Source organism: Dermacentor variabilis, chromosome 6, assembly GCF_050947875.1.
Source record: "Dermacentor variabilis isolate Ectoservices chromosome 6, ASM5094787v1, whole genome shotgun sequence".
NCBI classification, from domain to species: domain Eukaryota; kingdom Metazoa; phylum Arthropoda; class Arachnida; order Ixodida; family Ixodidae; genus Dermacentor; species Dermacentor variabilis.
The window spans coordinates 95,545,743-95,566,582 of NC_134573.1; the positions used below are offsets into that span (position 1 = coordinate 95,545,743).

At 50.1% G+C, this 20,840-nt stretch overlaps 2 protein-coding genes across 2 annotated transcripts in view; both read right to left on the reverse strand.

Annotated features, from left to right (window-relative positions):
- Window positions 1–2,324: 2,324 nt before the first annotated feature.
- On the reverse strand, window positions 2,325–3,602 carry LOC142586222 (uncharacterized). Its single transcript, XM_075697473.1, has one exon. The coding sequence runs from the start codon at window positions 3,561–3,563 to the stop codon at window positions 2,325–2,327; it is 1,239 nt and encodes a 412-aa protein (XP_075553588.1). The 5' UTR covers window positions 3,564–3,602.
- A 7,295-nt stretch (window positions 3,603–10,897) lies between these two features.
- The window catches only part of LOC142586223 (glutamate receptor ionotropic, kainate 2-like), a 98,048-nt gene continuing 88,105 nt past the window's right edge, over window positions 10,898–20,840 (reverse strand). Inside the window, exons 12-14 of the mRNA XM_075697474.1 lie at window positions 17,911–18,109; window positions 14,192–14,405; window positions 10,898–11,295 (exon numbers count right to left, since the gene is read on the reverse strand). Of these exons, the coding sequence (XP_075553589.1) occupies window positions 11,015–11,295; window positions 14,192–14,405; window positions 17,911–18,109 (694 nt within the window). The 3' untranslated portion in view covers window positions 10,898–11,014. The remainder of the gene's footprint in view (window positions 11,296–14,191; window positions 14,406–17,910; window positions 18,110–20,840) is intronic.

Consider the following 20,840-nt stretch of genomic DNA (forward strand, 5'->3'; position numbering starts at 1 on the left):
ATAGGTATCTTCAAGTCGACGCTTTAAGGATGCATATCAGGCTCTTCGCCCGACTGCCATCACATCATCTCGCCTCCCTTCCTGCCGCTCGACCTCGCTCAGCGTTTAGCAGGATTATTGCCGCCAAGCGTGGAACTTTACCGGCGAACTTCACGCCTACAGCACGACCATCTCTAGCGCTGTGGTGCCTCCATCCACTCCAGGCTCTTCTTCTTATTCTCGGTATCAAAAAGAAAACGGAGATGTCATCTTCCGCGCTCAAACAAGCCGTGCTTTCATATCTACATGACAAGCACAAAGAACACATCCACGTTTACACGGATGCCTCTGCCTCCTCTAAAAGTTCAGCTGGAGCTGTGGTAATTCCCGCAGAGTCTGTCACCCTCAAGTTCAAGACGCCTCACATTACATCATCGACGGCTGCAGAACTCGCAGCTATCCGTGCTGCTCTGAAGTTTATTGTTCACAAATAATCATATTCATGGTCCATCTTATGTGACTCGAAGGTAGCTCTCCAGTCTCTGATGTCCCCTTTCAATCACATACCAAATGTGCAACTAGTCGCAGACATCCGACTACTCCACCATCACGCAATCAACAAGGGGCATAACATCATCTACCAGTGGATACCGGGTCACTGAGGAATTTCGGGAAATCACAGTGCTGATGACGCCACCCGGTCGACCCACGATGGGGCCCATGCTATACCAATACTACTGTCACAAACAGATTCAGCCACGAGTCTTCGCTCCCTCGCCCGCGAGCTCACGCAGAATCTGTGGAACACCAGTGAATTCAGGAACGCACGTCTCCACAGATTGGATCCACGTCTGCAACTCCGTCTTCCACCAGGTTTACCACGAGGGGAAGCAACACTGTGCCACCTGTGGCTCGGCGTGGCATTCAATAACTCCTATTCCTTCAGCATTGGTATGGCCGACAGCCGTACTTGCGGAAACTGCGGCTGCGAGGAGACGATTGAGCACCTCCTTTGTGACTGTCCCCGTTACAAAGTGCCATGAAAAGTGCTCGTGACCGCGCTTGAAAAACGGGACAATCGCCACAGAGGAAAAAGCTCTAGGACACTGGTCCAGACGGGCTTCAGCACTCAAGGCCTTAAGGGCTTTGCTGAAGTTTTTAAGGACATGCGAACTGTGCAACCGTCTTTGAGTGTTCTAGCGCGTAGTATCGCGTTACTGTGTGAATTTTCCGGTTTCCTTTTTTTCCTATTCTTCTTCTTTCTCCTTTTATTCCCTTTGCCCCTTTCCCCGGTAGAGGGTAGCCAGCCGGTGCTTACACTGGCTAACCTCCCTGTCTTCCCTCCACTTTGTCTCCCCCCCTCCCCCCAGTTACTAAGGCAAGGACCCCGAGTTCGCTAACAGCGATAACGCTGCAGTCATTCCTAAGAGGTATATTAGCCAATCCTCATTGTGAGCTTATCTAATGTAAGCAGGCTATGCAAAGGGACACTTGCGAAGAAAAAGCTTTGTGAATTCTGCCCCTTATGTCGAAACCCATCTCCTGGACGTCACGTTCGACCACTTCGTGGAAGCGTGACGTAAGGCTTGTCTGGAACCCATCTGTCTGAAACCTGCTTTGCTGTGGTGTTGTACTACTCCTTTGATGAAGTCGCTGTTACGGTGGTTGTCAAAAGAGTAACTTGGAAGCCGAGGAGCTGGGTTGTGCGTAGGCAACCACGCAGATTCCACGGCTTTCGCAGTGGGCGTCAGGGGTCTATAGCGATGAGCATGGGTTGTCGAGATTTCGGTGAGGCATTGCGCTTAGAAGATCACCGAGAACATTCGATAACGAGAACGCACCGAAGCTTACTTTACTTACATTACATGGGTTAGCTTCAGCAGTGAAACAGCCACTTTTTCAAGTAACAGCATTGGCCATGCATTCGTACAGGTGTGCCCGGCATGGCTGTTGAAAGCACTCGGTAATAAAACTTATCAGTTCTTTATTATTTTTTATCTGGCTTGTATGGGAAGTGTGCTGTAAACCTGAAAAAAAGTTGAGGGAACGATGCAGGGCATATACGTTTTAACGCGATAGCGTTAAGGAGCTCGTGTCGCAGAAAAGCCGGTGTCGTCGGCGTCGGTGTCGGTGTCGGCGTCCGCGGCGTTGGCCGTGAGCGATAAATCACGGCAGGCACTTAATAAATAAAAAGCAACTTCCAAGATGGGCTGGGTGGGAATCGAACCAGGGTCTCCGGAGTGTGAGACGGAGACGTTACCACTGAGCCACGAGTTTTTTTTTCTTCACAGTTTTTCTAACACACACACACACATACACAGAGAATTGCACATCTATATAAGTGTTCATCTTTGCTGCAGGCGCTTCTGCCACACCTGCCATTGCTTGCTAAACTCATCTTCGCCGCCCAGCAGCGAACTTGTATACGCAAAAGCATCACAAAAGTGCGTCCACGCAGGTTTTGCGTTTTCTAGTGCTAGGACGTAATCAGTTCGGGATCTCCAAATTGCATACAAACCTAGCAATAACAGGGTTTCAACACTGTTGTTATTTTTGTCATCTTCCAGTGTCAGATATTTTACGTTATCCCAATTTGGGTATATCTGCACATCAAACACAATTCGTATGTTGTGCCAAAATAGTACTGCATTTGTACAAAACAAAAATACGTGCTGCAATGATTCTGGATAGGGACAGAGCGGGCAGTCCGTCGACCACGGCACGAAGAAACCCTTGTTACGTAGCCATGTTTTTACAGGTAGAACTTCGACATGTAACCTTACAAAGAAATCCTTAATCGCTGTTTTGACAGGATATTTTGGTAGACGCCTGAAAACGTCAGACTCCAGCTGGCTTCCAACTCGAGACCGATATAGGGGTGGTGGGAATAGCATATCTATAGTGTTCCAGTACAGACTCTTCCGTTTTACATTTTTTAGGTACTCTTGAGAAAAACGCTGCTCGAAGAAGCGAGCTGCCTGCTCCACCTCCCTGTAGAATTTTAGGGTGCGGGCTCGTGGGACTCCTGGGGCACCTTCGATCCACTCGCTTAAGTATCCCCCTCCTAATTGCTTGAAAGAATGACGTATAATATGATGGGTTTGGTTTTTGAAAAAAAGGTACCTGTGAACTTTGAGTTTTACCTCTACGTTTACCAGCCCTAGGCCTCCTTTTGCCTTACTTAAGAATAAATTACTGCGCCTCATGCGCTCAAACCGTGACTCCCAAATATATGTTGCGCAAAATCTATGCACTCGATTCACCTGAGCCGGCAAACAGGGCACCACCTGCGCTGAGTACCATATAGCTGGAAAGAACACAGTGTTACACACAAAGGCTCTGTTCATAACCGGGACCGTTCTCCCATGCCACTGTTGCACTTTTTCCGCGAGGGCACCACTTCGAATTGTATTTTGTCCATTCTGTAGGTTGGCAGTATTAAAACACACACCGAGGTAGCTGATGATTTCAGACGTCCACTTCACCTCTAGGAAGGTGGTTGGTTTTAAGTCCCAGGCACCTAGCCATGCACCCGCGCACTTTTCTCGATTCACTTTAGCACCAGAAACTTTACAAAAGTCCATGACATGCTGCACTCCTTGGCGGATTTCCTCTCTGGAGGCACCCACTAGCGTAAGGTCGTCGGCGTAGGCGAGGACTTTCAGAGAAGTATCTGCGAAACTGAAGCCTGTTATGTTGCTGTCGTTCAGAATTGTTCGGCACAAGGGTTCTAAGTACAGAGCAAAAAGAACTGGTGACATGGGGCATCCTTGCCTAACGGATCTGTTGAGCTGTATGGTGGGAGTTGTTTGTCCGTTGATTACCAGTCGCGTCGTCACTTGTCTGTAGCAGACACCAATATATTTTAGAAGTCGGTCCCCAATGTTGCAGGCCTTAAGCAAGTTGAAGAGAAAGTCATGTGTTACTCTATCGAAAGCCTTGCTCAGATCCACTTGCAAAACCGCTGCCCTGGATCCACCAACGGAGGTAGCTTCGCACAGTATCCTCATAGCATGCAGGTTATCACTGATGCGACGTCCTTTGATGCCATAAGATTGATGGTTGCCTATAACTGATCCGTGGGCAAAGTCCAGCCGTCTGACTATAATTTTAGCAAGTATTTTGTAATCAGTCGTGAAAAGACTAACGGGGCGGAAATCGCTCACTGTCGGCACTTGCCTTGAATGCTTCTTTGGCAGTAAGACAGTAAGACCACGAGTTCCATGCTTCAAAGCGGTACAAAAGCGCCTCTAGTGAACGCGGTGTTGCCTTAGAAACTAGCTGTTTCTAAGGCTCAGGCGTGCGTCGCTTGCTCAGGCGCACATATCGTTGTCGCGCCGAATGCTGCGTTGCTCGACGCTCACCGCGTCCGATGCGGGGCGCGTAGTCGCTGCGCCGTAGCCCATTGTCTTACACCCCTTGGCGGGTCGACGGGAACGCTGTCGCGTTCCACTCTTGAGAGACGCAACCCACGCCCGGCGTTCTTCGGACGTGCCTCGCATGGGCTCCGCGATTTCTGCTCCTGGTTTTAGCATTTCGCCCGGGATACTCTCCAGTTTCTGCTACCGAGCACCCGGAGGTGTAAGGACCTTCCTGACACCTCATCTGCCCGGACCCGCCGACCAACGTTTCACCAGGACCTCATCTTTGACCAGCCAGGGGGCCGCCGAGCTAAGCCCAACGCTCGGCGCAACGCCACCTCGCCTGCAGCGCGCAGCTGCACCTAGCGTCGCACCGGCGTCCGCTGCGCCGGCACTCGCTCCCCTTGTCTCGAAGCCGCCGATATGAAAAGTATAGTCGACGGTACACTCATCTCCCAACAAGAATTTGATGACGACCCTCGCTGGTCCCGAATACTCCAAGCCCACCGTGCGGCCCATCCAAAGGAAGCCGTTTCAACCCCGAACGCCCACCTCAAGTCCACCATGGCACCCCCGCCGTCGTTGAAGACTCACCGCCTACGCCGCCACGTCCCGCTGCCTCGACTCCCAGCGGAAGACTACAAGATCGTCTTCCGCCCTGGAGGTGGCCTCGACCTCCGCACAACCACCAATGGGGCCCTCCTTGCCTCACTCTGTTCTAGCGCCAGCGTTGAGTACGGCGACGCCCGTGTCGAGGACCGCGTACGCATAAACCCGTACAACAACTCTTTCACCGTCAGTACACCCTCGGAGCAACGCACCCGACAGTATGTGCGAAGCTCTGAGTTGCATCTCGCCACCCAGCTGTACCCACTGCGCGCTTATGTGACCGCACCTGACAACGCCCTCCGCGGCATAATCTACAACGCCGTGGACAATCAAAACCAAGAGGAGATAATCGAGGACCTGCAGGCTATGAATCCCAGCAGCACTTACGCCATCGCCGACGCAAGGCAGATGGGTCGCACCCGGTCCATCCTGATCACCTTCGTCGGCACGAAAGAACTCCCTCGCACCGTGGTGTTCAACTGCGGCCTGTTCATCTGTCACCCCTTCCGCCCCAAGGCTGAAGCTTGTTTCAATTGTTGGAGCCATGGTCACCGCTCCGACGTATGTACCAAGTCCAGGTCCGGACGCTGCTCACGCTGCGGAGCTGTGCACGCGGCTCGGGACCCCCCTGACTGCACTCCTAAATGCATCTTGTGCAGCGGCACACATGTCACGGGGTCCCGCCCGTGTAAGCTCCGCTTCGTACGGGGGGTCCCTCCCCACTCGCACCCAGTCCCAAGTCAACGCCATCCAACTCAGCGCAGTCAACACCATCCGCCAAAGACAACCGCTCATCGCGTCCCCGTCAACGATCCAGCTCCCGATCAAGCCGGGACCGCAGCCCCCGCCACCGCTCCGTCTCATTTCCACCGCTACCGGGGCAAGACAACCCATCGACTGCTTCCCAGGTGAGCTGGCGATCGCAGCCTCCCACACACGACCCCGAAAAAGAAAAGCTCAAAGCTCAAATCGCAGCCCAGAGCAACGAGATTGCCCTACTGAAAGAACAGCTGCAGGCGCTGCTCGCGCGCCCCCACCTCCCCACCTCATCCCCTCACCAAACCTCACAACCCATCGCTCTCCAGACCCCACCGCCGCCACCTCCCGCCCCTATGTCCGCCTCCTCTTCGGCCGCGTCTTCTCGTGCCGCCTCCCCCTCCCGCAGCCCTCCACATAAGAGGCGCTCCTCTACCGAACCTGCCGCCACCCCGGAGATGGAGGCTGTCATCCGCCACACGGCCTCGTTCCTCGAGGCACATGAACGACGCATCATGGCCGCCATTACAGCTCTGCGTACGGACACGCAGAGCTGGATGGCTCAAATTAACAACCGCATAGCCAAAATTGAGGCCCGCCAGAGTTCCATCGAGGCCGATCTTGCCCAGATGACCATTAATGTCTCATCCCTCCTCCCCTCATCTTCATCTCCCAAACACCCTGCACCAGCAGGGGTACCCAGGCCTCAAGATGGCCAGACACCCCCCGCGCCTTAATTTCTGGCAGTGGAACTGCCGCGGCTTCCGCGCAAAGCGGAACACGCTGCAGCTCCACCTCCAGAACATCCCTCCCTCCGACCTCCCCGCTATCATCGCCCTTCAAGAAACCTTCTCCCCAGTAAAACAACGGGACTACACAGCTTTCCACCCTGCTTCCCCTTCACCTCCGAACGTAGCCACGCTAGTTCATCGCGCCTACATGGCAATCGAGCATCCGCTCGACGTTCCGGAGTGCACTCACCTCTTCTTGGAACTCCTTCCCCGGCGGTGGCAAGATGCCAGCCTCTTTGTCCTTAATGTATACAGCCCTCCCCGCACACCTGCAGCTCCCCTCCTCCTCCTTCTCCGCAACTCCATCTCACGCGCGAGCCGGAACGCGCTCCTAATTCTTGGGGATTTCAACGCTCATCACGTAAGTTGGGGCTACCCCAAGAACTGCAGGAAGGGCCTGGCACTATGGACCTTCTTGCAGAACGAACAGTTGACCGTCCTTAACGATTTCTCGGAACCCACCCGCATTGGCTCCAGCGTACAACGGAACACTAATCCGGACCTTTCCATCTGCAAAAATATCCCGGACGCGGTGTGGACGAACACCTGGGTCTCTCTCGGTAGCGACCACAATATCCTGTCCGTCTCTTTCTCCTTTCCCACCCTATCTTCCTCCCGCAAGCGTCTGGTGCAGGTGGTGGACTGGGATCGCTTCCGCCAGTCGCGGCAACAAGCCTCCACCTCCATCTCAGACCTTTCTCAGTGGACCACTAACTTGCTTCAGGATGTTTCCTCTGCCACCTCCACCGTCCCCACCCCTCCTCACTCCTACACGGCTGATAGTCGCCTCCTGCACCTCTGGGAGGCGTATCACTCCCTGCACCGCCGCTGGCTTTCCCAGAAACACAATCGCTCGCTGCGCCTCCGCCTTGCTCGCCTGGCAATGGACATGGAGGAGCACTGCTCCTCTCTCACCAGACAGCAGTGGGGCCAGACCTGCGAGCGCATGGCCGGTAACCTCGGGCTGAGGGATACGTGGGTTCTCCTACGTGTCCTCCTCGACCCGTCGCATTCCAAGGCCACGCACCGCAGGGACGTGACGCGCCTCCTTCACTCGTCTCCACTCTCTGATTCCGACTTTCTTCTTGCTCTTCGTGATCGCTATCTCTGCACCAACCCCCCTTCCTCTCTCCCTTCCTACGCCGGCAACCCTAATTCTGCGCTCGACGCAGATATCACCCTGGGTGAGGTTCGTGCCGCACTGCATAAGCTCCGCACCACCTCCACACCGGGGGCCGACCAAATCTCTAACAAGGCCCTCCGTAATCTGGACACCCCATCTCTCGAGGCCATCACTGACCTCTTTAACAAACATTGGCATGAAAGCACTCTGCCTTCCGAGTGGACCCACGCTAAGGTAACTTTCATCCCCAAACCTGGCAAACCAATAGACATCCAAAATCTCCGCCCTATTTCCCTCACCTCTTGTCTCGGTAAGCTCTTGGAGCACGTTGTTCTCGACCGCTTGCAGAACTTTCTAGAAGACAACCACCTTTACCCCGATTCGATGTTTGGCTTTCGCCCTTCCCTTTCTACCCATGACGTCATGCTCCAGCTCTCCGAAGAAGTTCTTCACCCTCTTCACGCCAAGCGCACTCGTGCGGTCTTGGCACTGGACATGACGAAAGCATTTGATAACGTCCTTCATTCCGCCATCCTAGATGCTCTTTCCACCCTTAACGTGGGTCCTCGTATCCACGGTTATATCACGGCTTTCCTTGCCCGTCGCACCGCTGAGATTTCATTCGACCCTCTGACTTCTCCAAATTTCACTCTTGGAAATCAGGGCACCCCCCAGGGTTCCGTCCTCTCCCCCCTTCTCTTTAACATCACTCTATTCCCCATGGCACGCAGTCTCGCTGCCATTCCAAACCTGTCCCATGCTTTCTACGCCGATGATATCACCCTCTGGGTAACCACCGGAAATATTGGAGAGATGGAGGCTGTCCTCCAGGCGGGTGCAGACGTGGTTGCCGGTCATGCTCGCGCAGTCGGACTGGCCTGCTCCCCGTCAAAGTCGGAGCTTCTGCTCCTCCCGGCTCGAGGCATGCCCCCCACCTCTTCCCCCACCCTTAGCATCATTATTGACGCGCACCCCGTCCCTTCTGTCTCCTGCCTCCGCATTCTAGGTCTCCTTCTCCAATCCAACGGCAAACACACTGCCGTCCTTTCCCGCCTAACTACCACCGTCCACCAGACCGTCAGACTTATTCGACGTGTCGCTAACCGGCACCACGGCATGCGTGAGCACGACCTCCGTCGTCTTGTCCAGGCGTTCGTTCTCAGCCGCTTTGTCTACTCCCTTCCCTATCTCTTTCTCTCTCGCGCCGAGGAAGACAAGGTGAACTGCCTCATCCGCCAAGCCTACAAGTCAGCCCTTGCGCTCCCCACCTACACCCCCACATCTCGTCTGCTTGCAATGGGCGTCCACAATACTCTTTCAGAGCTTGTGGAGGCCCATCGCACGGCACAACTCGACCGCCTTTCTCGCACCCCATCTGGTAGAGCCCTTCTCTGTTCCCTCCGCTTGACCCCTGTGTCCCCTGTCTGTGTAACCCACCCATTACCCTCCTCTGTATCTTCCATGCTCACTGTCAACCCTCTTCCCAAGAACATGCACCCTGAGCATCACGCCGCCCGCCGCTTTGCCCGTGCCTCTACCCTCTGGCGCCAATACGGCACACAGTCTAACGCTGTGTATGTCGATGCGGCGCCATACAATTCCCACCCCGCCTACGCCCTTGCCACCATTTCCCATACACTTTCTCCCCTGACCGTTGCCACTATACCTGCCCCCACTTCCACTGCCGCAGAGGAAGCAGCTATTGCGCTCGTCATTGCCACTACCCCAGCCCATTTCATATTCAGCGACTCCAAAGCTGCAGTCCACAACTTTGCGAAGGGTCGCATCTCCTCCTCCGCGCTCAGCATCCTTGAGCACTCCCCTCCCCCTTCTCGTCGTATCCAACTCCTCTGGGTTCCGGCTCACGCGGGGCACCCTGGCAACGAGGCGGCAAATTCCATCGCTCGCGAGATGACAGACCGAGCTGGCCTCCTCCACTCCGGGATGGACACGCGTGACTCCCTCCTCACATTCCATGACATCACCCTTCATTACCGCAACTCTCGCCTATCCCTCCCTCCCACTCACAAATCCCTGTCTAAGCTCCAACAGAGCACGTGGCGCCATTTACAGGCCCACACTTTCCTCTCTCCTGCCCGACTTGCCCTTATTCACCCCGGTGCCTTCTCACCTGAATGCACGCTCTGCAGTCACCCACGAGCAGACTATGCTCATATTCTGTATTCGTGCCCTAAACACTCACCCCCTGCCTCTTGGCATGTATCTAGTCCGCAGCTGTGGGAGGCTGCTTTGGCCAGCTCGGAGCCGGATGTCCAGCTACGGCTAACGATCTGGGCAGCGGAAGTCGCCGCCAGGCATGATCTGGTGGCCACGACTGGCAGCCTGAAGGCCACCCACGGAACGGCGGTATCTTAATTTCCTTTTTTTTTTGGCCTTCACTAAATAAAGTTTGTACCACCACCACCACTCTTGAAGGAGAAGCTTAAGCGTCCTCCAATTTTTCAAGCCCAGACAGACCAGTCTCGTGCCTCTTGTGGACATTACAGTTTACTAGTTAGGGAGGCGATGTTGCATGGTATTGCAGTGTTCAGCGGCGCAAAGCAACACAAGCAAAGAACCACAAGTACACAAGCTTCGCATTGCAGGAGTGAAATATGAGTGCTGGAAAACAAAGGCTGTTTCCGGTGGTGATGCCGCTGTCGTACACTATACTGTGTCTCGAAGCTTGTCTCCCAAATAGGAAATTAGGAAAAATTATGAAATCACGGCGGAAGGTACCATTTGACCCCTTACGGTGTTCAGTCCATCATACCTCTGAAACTGAACACTGTAGGTTTCACAATAGTATATTGTGCAGTGGCTTTTTGAATAGCTTATTTTTTATACCTTAGGTAACATTTGCTGGGGCACCCTGTATATCAAGAAAAAAAAACTGCTTGGTCGAACAATTAATATACGTAAGTCTTTGTGAAAGGTATCTAGCACATAACTCCTTCCCATTTAAAAGCAGGCAGTAACATTGTCTAGCCATTCTTAAAATCTTAAGGGGTGCGTCAGGTCAAGGCGCGTTTGTAAAAGCGTAACATTTTCGACAGTGGCGTACTCATATGCACGATTAGGCCGCTGACGAAAATTGACACTATTAGGGAAATATAATACACTTGTTGACTGCAGTAATACGTCTGTGTTTCACAACACAAGTCATTTCACAAGCACACATAACAGAAGTGCACCCTTCCAAATACACGCCGTATGCTGCGAAAACGCCACACACATGTTACATTGAAAACATAATTGTATAATATTTTAGTATAGAACACATTTTATTGGCGATACAACCTGCGCATTCAGAGAAACCTGTATACGAGCTAATCGAAGTGCTGACGATTAACATGTCTTGTTTGCCTATAGTCACTGGTGGCAGCCTATAAGCCTCATACACTCCTGGAACTTCGTCCCAGTCGTGCTTTGCAGAAGAGCTCAGCGAAAGCGATGAGGCAGGCCAGGCCGAGACCTGCTAGAAGGACGACGAACACGCCGCCCACTTTTGGCAAACCCAGCTCGCTAGCTGCACCTGTCCTAGATTGGCTCGTCTCCTCGGCACAGCGCTTCGTCGGATCCCGTACTTTCCACCAACGGTCCTTGAGTGTTTGAAGGGTACCAAGCTCTTGCAGCCGCAGTATGGTCGACGAAAGAAGGTTGCGGTACGGAGATCCTGCGAGAATAAAACATTGCGTGTCGTCTTTTGTTCTTTTTTGTTTTTATTGACACGAATGTACCAACATATTGGTACCAACGTTCAATAACGTGTCCTATAACAGGACACGTTATAATTAGCTAATGGTCCAGCCAAAGAAGTTTATATTGCGCTAATGTTGGGAATAGATGAAAATTGCATTATACAGCTGATGCAGTCGCGCCAAAACTGCAGGACTGATTTTTGTCTAATTTTCTCGTTTACAGTCTTTATGCAGCACTTAAGCAGGTGAAACATGCGCATGGTGGGATGCAGTTATAACGCTATTCTAGCACGTTGTCACCGAAATCTTTTAGCGCACTGCAGACACCCCCCAATGTCAGATGTCATGCCAATGATTGCCATATCTCTGTCTTGTCTAGCTTCCAGCGAGAGGTAATAGCAACATCCTTTTTTTTAATGTTTTGGTATCGAAAACATCTACTGTTGGGAGTCTTTTGTTATGCATTCAGTTTCACTTAAAACACGAAATTCTGTTTTAAGGCTGCTCTACAATATAACTGAAACTATGCTTTATAAGCAACCCAATATTGTGTAGTTGTCGGCTGTTGAGTGCCGGCTACCGTCCAAAACAGATATCTATAGTGATGGAATTTAATGTTTAGGTGTTTCCGGCAATTTAGAACCCGTAGTTATATTATGTGAAGTTGGCTTAGAATCCTCACAAATTCTAATTTCTCTCTGCCGAAGAATTTCTGTTATTATGCCTGTTATTTCTCATGTGGAGGATTGCACAACAGTTTTTGCTATTACACTTCAAATAAAAAAAAATCTAGTAAAATTAAGTGCTTATCTTGAAATATTAGTCATCTGTCATCCGTGCACTTCCTTCGTAAGGCACGGCGAGCGCACATCTTTAATCTCAAGAACGCGTTTCATGCTTACCCCGTCATGCCGTTAGTGGCCTGACTGCTCCGGGAGCGGAGTGTCAAAAGAAGGTTAAGCAAGCAATATGGATGAAAATTATTGCTCGTGAGCTTATTCAGCTCTACAGTGCGCAACTCTTTCAGATAATGCACACTTTCGACCCGAGCAAAAGTGTTGCATTACACAGGTTACACCTTTAGCACCCCAAACAAAGAACATACGTTAACATCTCCTTGATAGGTGCACTAGCGTTCTTGCGACACCTGTGTGTCCCTATCCACTTCGACTTTATAATAACCTATCATACAGGGTGTCTACCAAGCGGACAATTCCAAGTTCCCCGAGTTTTCCAGGTTGTTCCTGAGCACCATTGCAAAATTTCCTGAATATGCCAGAACTTTGTTTTATGTCAACACGGGCTGACACCATGATGCCCGATGCTGTCACTCCCAAGTAAGCATGTTAAAACAAAAAAAATCACTTAATGCAGTTTGAATAGTAAGGAGTAATATCTATTTTATTCAAAAATAAGACATAAGGAAGGTGTAAGTAAAATGCACAGCCAAAACAATGGTAAAACCCATTGCAAATCGAGTCGAACACTTTCACACACGAATGAAAAGGAGATCCATACAAAAGTAAATATTTTCGAATACAAGCTATTTCTATCAAGTGATAGCAAGCTCATCGGTATGAAGCCTGAACTTTGTCACAACTAAGATTCTCCCTCAGCAGCGGTGAAGTCAACCTCAACTGTCCTGACATACTCTCAGCCCGTGCACAACAATCTCTCATGCTGGGTTTCACTGCTTTAAAATATTTATTTTGGTTTGGATGAGGGACACCTGCATCTCGGCGGCAGCCAGCACTTTGTTTTTTGAGCTCAAGCTCTTTCAAAGAGGCGGCCGCACGCTTCCTTTCTCGTTAATGCCTCAGTTTGTCGGTCCTTTCTGTTGTCATCCTCCTTCCGCCATGCGTTCGCCCCATGGACCATTTGAAGCATCCTCTTGGTCAGTTGTACAGTCAACCTCCAATTTTCGGACTCCCTAGGGGCCGCAAAAACATCCGAAAAATCGGGCAGTAAAAAAAACACATGAATGCATGTCTTTACCTGCCCTTAAGGGCTCAAATTGCCACAGGCACGTCTGAAGAAGCTCTTAAGGCCTGTCAGTACAGTTATTAGGCATATCGGTGCTCGTACTGTGACAAGAGACGGGGGTGCAAGCGTCTATAATTAAGGAATACATAATGTGTCCCGTGACGATTCCCCTTCCCACGCTTGTTATGCTTCACTGCCTACCACTGCTACACCGAGGCAAAGCTAACTTTCGGAGACTGGCATTACGCAACACGCTGTGCTTTGCGAGCTTCGAAGCCAATCGCGAGGAATACAAAGGCGAAGTCGGTGCTATTGCTGACAGCAGCGAATTCTTTCGATGAAAAACACGGCACCGTACGACAAGAAGCTTAAGCGCGAACGTAGAAGCAGCTAGGCTAACGTTTCCGCGGTGGTGGATACGGCTGCCAGCGGATCTGCGTGCGAGAGTGCCGGTTCGAGGCGGCGAGATAATAAAAATGACGGCGGTGGTGGCTTTTAATAATGCCATTTTCGACCTGCAGTCAGGGCAATATACATTGACTCTATGAAGTATGTGGTGGTGCCGCGAAGCCGTGCGAATTATCGGATGTCCGAAAAATCGGGCGTCTGGAAAATCGGTCGTTAACTACTCTGGCAACACTTCGTGCCGTTGACACGGCGTCAGTGACGATTCGTTGCGATGCCTATGTTCTGGAGCCAGCATTCACACGACTTTCGTTTCCTTTCAGTAACATTACAGCTAATTTTACCTGATAGAAGCAGAAATTCCCTGAGTTTTCCCTGAGTATTTCTAGACTATTCAAATTTCCTGAAAATTCCGGGTTTCCCCTGTTGGTAGACACATAGCACAGCAAGACCATGAGCCTTACAGTGTAAGTTAATACTCACCGGTCGGCGTGGCGATGCCGTAGCCTTTGGGCTCCAGCAGACCCCCAATCTGCTTGAGTTGGCAACGTCTCCGCACCACGTACTCGACGCTGGTAGACTCCATGAGGAAGGCGTAGCCGCCGCTTTCCACGCGATCAATGCCCTCGGCGTTGGAAGACACCAGGTCATCCTTCATGGCGTGCCACATCATCTCGTAGGTCTCGTGTCTAGAGTCCTGGGGCGCAAGGTTGCGGGAGAACATAAAAATATAAAAAAGCTAGCCTGACTACCATCAATCTGCTCGTTTTCTTTTTTTTTTAAATAAGAAAGCAGGATTGTCTTAGGCTGTCATTCGCCTAGAAAGCATTTTGTACCTCGGTAATGTTGACATCGCTTTAACGCTATCCTGCAAGTTATTTCAAAAAGCCTTATGCAAAGCGATAAACTTCGAAGTTTTCATTCGTCATAATATGCACCTGGGCTAAACATGCTCAAATATGCTCTAGCTAAAGATCGCGCAGAGAAGTAAATTGTTTTATAATATTTGCAGTTTTAATTTGCATTTGTGGGCGCTAGGATTTCCAGTTCTCTCTATGCCATAAAGCAAGACTGAACAACATAAGCCGCTCATGCCATATGGCGTTCTTGAGATGTGCAATCGTGCCCTAACGACACTGCTTCAGGGCGTTAGTAACATTTCATAGGTGTGTGCGCAAGGTTGCGCATGTCTGTAGCATTCATGCTTACTTGTCCTCACTGTATATAGTACAATCTTTTTCACCCAACGCATGGAGTGGGATACGAAGCCTAGGTTTTCATTAAAAGACGGCATCGGCTCTCTCCTACGGAAACTTTGCAACACGGCTCGCGGAGTTGCAGCAAAGATGAGATGGTAGGGAGACGCATAGTTTGGTACAGCGGACATTAAAAAAACTCAGTGCCCTTCCACTATGTGAAGAATAATGACCAGCGAAGCTGTGTATGTGGTCCTCTTAATGGCGAACTGCATCTCCGCCGAGGGTCCGACCCGTGTTGTACTATCTTCGGGATCGGTCCACGCATGGAGAGTGCTTCATGCCTGCTTCACCTCCGTCGCGGGTGTGCCCTGTATTGCACTATCTTCGGGATCGGTCTACGTATAGGGACTGCGTAACGCCTGCTTCACCACCGTAGCGCGTGCGCCCTGTATTGTACTAACTTCGGGATCGGTCTACGTATGGGGAGTGTGTAACGCCTGCTTCACCTCCGTCGCGCGTCAGCCCGGCATTGCACTATCTTCGGGATCAGCCCATGTATGGGGAGTGCTTCACGCCTGCTTCACCACCATCGCGGGTGTGCCCTGTGTTGTACTATCTTCGGGATTAGTCTACGTATAGGGAGTGCGTAACGCCTGCTTCACCTCCGCCGCGGGTCAGCCCGGCATTGCACTATCTTCGCGATCAGCCCAAGTATGGGGAGTGCTTCCCGCCTGCTTCCCCTCCATCGCGGGTGTGCCCTGTATTGCACTATCTTCGGGATCGGTCTACGTAAAGGGAGTGCGTAGCGCCTGCTTCACCTCCGCCGCGGGTCAGCCCGGCACTTCACAATTTTCGGGATCAGCCCACGTATGGGGAGTGCTTCCCGCCTGCTTCACCTCCGTCGCGGTTGTGCCCTGTATTTCATTTCATTTTTCATTTATTGAACCCTCAGGGCCAAAGGCATTAAAGAGGGGAGTGGTTACAAAACAGAAATACAAAAATAAATACAATGCATATTACAGAACAAGTATTATCATCTTCCTGTTATACAATGTTAGCTAGTGCAGAACGAAAATGCTGGTTATCAATTATGTTGACTATATCTGCGGGAAGGCGGTTCCATTCGCGTGATGTGCGAGGCAAGAAAGACTGAAATGCAGTTTTAGTGTTACATGTTTCAATGCCAACTTTGTGACGATGGTCAATGCGGTTTGACACGTATCTGGGGGACGAAATGAGAGAATCGCGTAGCATGCATGGGGTGATGGTATAGTTTATGAAAAAGGCTCAAACGAATTGTCTGCCGGCGGGATGCTAGAAGAGGTAAAGAAAGATTAGCTTTCATGCTTGTTACACTTGCGGTACGGTTAAAGTTGGACAGGATAAAACGAGCAGCGTTATTTTGAACCAGCTCAAGTAAAGTTATCAGTTTTTCATGATGCGGATCCCATATCGCGGCGGCATATTCCAAATTAGAACGTATTAGTGTTTTATAAAGCAGTAATTTCAAAGAAGATAGAGTTTTGGAAAAGTTACGGCGCACGTAGCCCAACATGCGGTTAGCTTTGTTAGTAATGTATTCAATATGGCGCGTCCAGTTAAGATCAGCAGAAATATGAACACCCAGGTATTTATATGAAGTAACCGCTTCTAACGCAACGTTATTTAGGTAGTATACAGGCGGAGAGTTGGCACTTCTTGATATTCGCATAATTTTGCACTTATTAGTATTAAGTTCCATAAGCCATTCATTACTCCAAAGAGAAATGTTAGAGAGGTCACGCTGAAGAATGTTAGCATCGTCGGGGGATTTTATTTCGCGGAAAATAACACAGTCATCAGCAAACAAAAGAATGTTAGATGATACAATGGAAGGGAGATCATTGATGTAAATAAGAAATAAAAGGGGTCCAAGCACTGACCCTTGTGGCACGCCCGAGTAAACTTCGCTGAAAGGGGAGTTAAAATTATTAGCGTAAACGAACTGCGATCGGTTAAGAAGAAAGTATTCAATCCATTTCAGAACATTGTAGTCGATATTCAGTTGGGTTAGCTTTAAAAATAATAAGCGGTGACATACCTTGTCGAATGCTTTCGAGTAATCTAGGAAAATGCAGTCAGCTTCTGATGCGCGATCTAAAATATGGTGAAGTTTGATAGTGAAACTGGCAAGTTGTGTTTCGCAAGAAAATGACCTACGAAAACCATGCTGTGCGGGTGTAAAAAATGAATTAGACTCGAGAAAGTTCACAAGGTTAGTGAAGATTACATGTTCTAATAGTTTGCAACAAGTACTAGTGAGCGAGATGGGGCGATAATTTATAGGGGATGTTCTACTTCCTGACTTGAATAATGGAACCACCTTCCCGACTTTCCATTGTGTTGGCAGAGTGGAACTATCGAGAGTCTGCTGAAATAACTTTGTTAGTATTAAGGAACTATTATTGCACTATCTTCGGGATCGGTCTACGTATAGGGAGTGCGTAGCGCCTGCTTCACCTCCGCCGTGGGGCAGCCCGGCATTGCACTAACTTCGGGATCAGCCCACGTATGGGGAGTGCTTTTTAAGCCTGCTTCACCTCCGCAGCATGTCGGGCCGGCATTGCACTATCTTCGGGATTGGCCCTCGTACGGGGGAGTGCTTAAAGCCTGCTTCACCTCCGCCGCAGGTCGGGCCGGCATTGCACTATGTTCGGGATCGGCCCACGTATGGGGGCGCCTAATGCCTGCTTCACCTTCGGCGCCGGTCGGACCTGCATTGCACCATCTCCGGGATCGGCGCACGTATACGGAGTTTTTTGCTTACGAGACGGAAATTTCCTTAAGCGGCAGAGGTATACAGCTTCGTCGTAAAATGGTATGACGAATGCTAACGGCTTCGGTAATGGTGGTTATGATAACAGTGGCTGCGGGTGCTTTTAACTCGGTTGCGTATCGTTTCCCGGAAAATGTCACTCCAGGCTCAGAACAGGTTTCAGCAACTCAATAAAGGCTGCGTCATACCTTGAACAAAGTGTGCGTAGACCCAGATCGCACGCACCCGTAGCGCACGGCAGATTGCTTGGCCAAGTCCTCGGCGCTCTCGATGGGCGACTGGAGCCTCTCTCGGGTCAGGAAAGACGCCATGTTCGCCGTGTACGAAGATACCAGCACGAACGAGAACATCCACCAAGTCGCCGTGATGATGCGTGTCGAAGGTGACCTGCAGTATTTGCTATGTCATTGAAAATTATCCTGACCAAGCAAAGCCAAGAGAACATGGGATAGAATGCGTGAAAATTTGTGGTATATCTATATTTACAGGACTGTTACTATTGTGGAACATCCTAACTATGCCTTGACACAAGTCGGAAAGTTTACCTAAATACTCTCCTCTGCTTCCCCTTTCTTTCGCTGTAAGTAATTACTAATTAAAAAAAACCTCGGGGGTGTTACGTTTTTCAACAGCAAAGTCACCATGGCCTATTCGCGTTGTTCTTCGTGCATTTTTTTCCGGAACTATAGGCGTAATCTAGCCAACGCTAACGTGCTTGAGCAATTAAAATTTTGAATTATTATGGGTGGATTAGGTAATTATGGGAGCCATTTTTTTCTTTTCATATTGTTCTTATCTAACCTGAAGCATTTAGCCACACAATTCTTTTTAGTAACATCACGATTTTTTTGCATAGCAAGACGACGCGACGGGGGCCGACGAGGCGCGCCGTCATTCCTGCGTTTACTTCAGAAGGTAGAGTGGCGCCTGCGGGGCCCCAGCCTGGTCCAGAAAGAAAACGTGTGTACTGCTCGTGACTCGAACTCCGTGAGATTCGCGACACCATGATGACTGCTGATGATTCCCGATGAAGATTATGACGCTGAACATTGATCACCGAACAATGTTTTGTTGTCTAGCGGGCGACATGGCAGCCTCCGATACCTTCCTTTTCTTGCATGTCAGTCAGGATTCGGGAAGTATAGCGAAAAAAAAATATTCCCTTTCGTCAACTATGCGAGAAAGTAAAGAACAAAAGACATGTCACCACTTCTCAGTGCATACAATTTCGATCTATGCATACACAAAGCTGCTCTCAAGGCTCAACATTCTAACCGTTACCCTAGCACGTGCGAACACAAAGAAAAGGTTTACGGCGTGGGGTGTCCGTGTTTGCACGCTGCACTTAAATGTACATAAAGAGCAAATAATAGGTCAATATGGACTGTTTAAATACCGTTGCAGAAACATCGCAACGCTTGAGTCGTGCGAAGAAAGTACTTAGTTTACGCTAAAATTTCACCTGAAGGGGCAATCGCATTGGTTGTAATCAACGGTAGGCAACAATGCAGAACAATAATCAGCGATTCAAAGACGGCTATTAGGAACTTCACAAATGGCTGGGTCTCCACCGAGGCGGCCAAAATCCTGAACCACAGAGCAGAAGACTTTAAGAACGGCAAAATTACACCTAAATACCTCAAATAAATACCGGCATATATGGGAGAAGTAACCACGAATGGCCCTCCCAACCTCTACGACAACGCCCACCGAGCCGCGCGAACACTAACCCACCGCGGCACGGACAGTGACGGACGGACGGTTATAAAAATTCAGACACGGCAGCTTTCTTCTTCGATAACTAACTTTTTTGAAGAGTATCTGAACGAGCGCCTACGCTGTGCCATGACGACTCAGATTGTATCGCGTGCGCTACAATTGGGTACGCAACATTTGTCAAGCGCATGTCCCAAGACCTTGTCGTGAATGATTGTAAATAAAACGTTTACGATCAAATGCCAAAATCCTAACCTCCAGCAAGCCCTCAGTAGCCTAAATAATCCTCGCCGTCCTTACAATGAGAATTCGCGGCTCGTGTCAGCTATGACGTGCAAAGGCTGATGAGGGCACGAAGGATCACTGCTCTGAAGGTTCGATCGACTGTTACAAACTACAGTGCCCCCAGCGTACGTGCTTGCCAATCTTCTAAGCACACACAAAGGCTCAGAGGTGGGCGCTGCTGCTATTGAGTTTCTCGTGCCTGAAGAACGACAGAAATATGCTCGGCCGATCATCTAATCGGTACTCTGCGTACATAGAAAATGAAATCAGTTTTTTTAGCACTCGTTCGCGAAGTGGGAACGCGGTGAGAGCGCTTCATTCAGCCTCAAGCAATAGCAAGTGTACATTGAGTAAATTATCTGGTCACGAATAAATCATCACGAATAACATTTCTTGGTGCGTTAGCTCCTCCGTTCATACAGTGACGTACTTGTCGCAAACCGAATTGCACTAAGGCGCATACATTGAGGACGGTTGCGCTCGTTCCCAAGTAACATTTGCGAGATGTGACTTTATACAGTGAAGTGATGACCGCGGAAAGAATTGCCGCGCTATGACGCGTTCGAAACAGCGGTAAGTGAAATTATGTTTTCTAGAGGACAAAATGACATGAAACAGCATTCGAGTTGCAAGTTCGTAGTTTATTTTTAGCATAGATGCATTACAGGTTTACTTTTGTAGTCACAAGTCACAGCAAGAGCGCCTTAGAGACATAGTGGCTGTAGAAACTAATAGTGGAACGAACGAGCAAGCGAACGACTAAACGAGCGTGCCAACTAAACGAACGAGCAAACGACTAAACGAACAAGCATGAAGAAAGACTAAACAAACCAGGGAACAAGCGGGCGACCGCACGTTTCCGTTGCGAGCGCTCCGCCGCCGCATCTTAACCTTCGCACACTTTAATTAACACGCGAATTGGCACGCACGTGTTCATGACCTATGATGCTGTCGCGCAGCGACGAACGCACCGCGTAAGGTTTCGGGAGAACACGCACGCTTTTCATCGGTGCCTCTGTATCGCAAATCCACCAGGCGACCGCCAACGGCGAACACGAACAAATGAGGCAAGCAAAGCTATTCTATCTAAAGAAGGGTAGTAAGTAACCACAAAAGG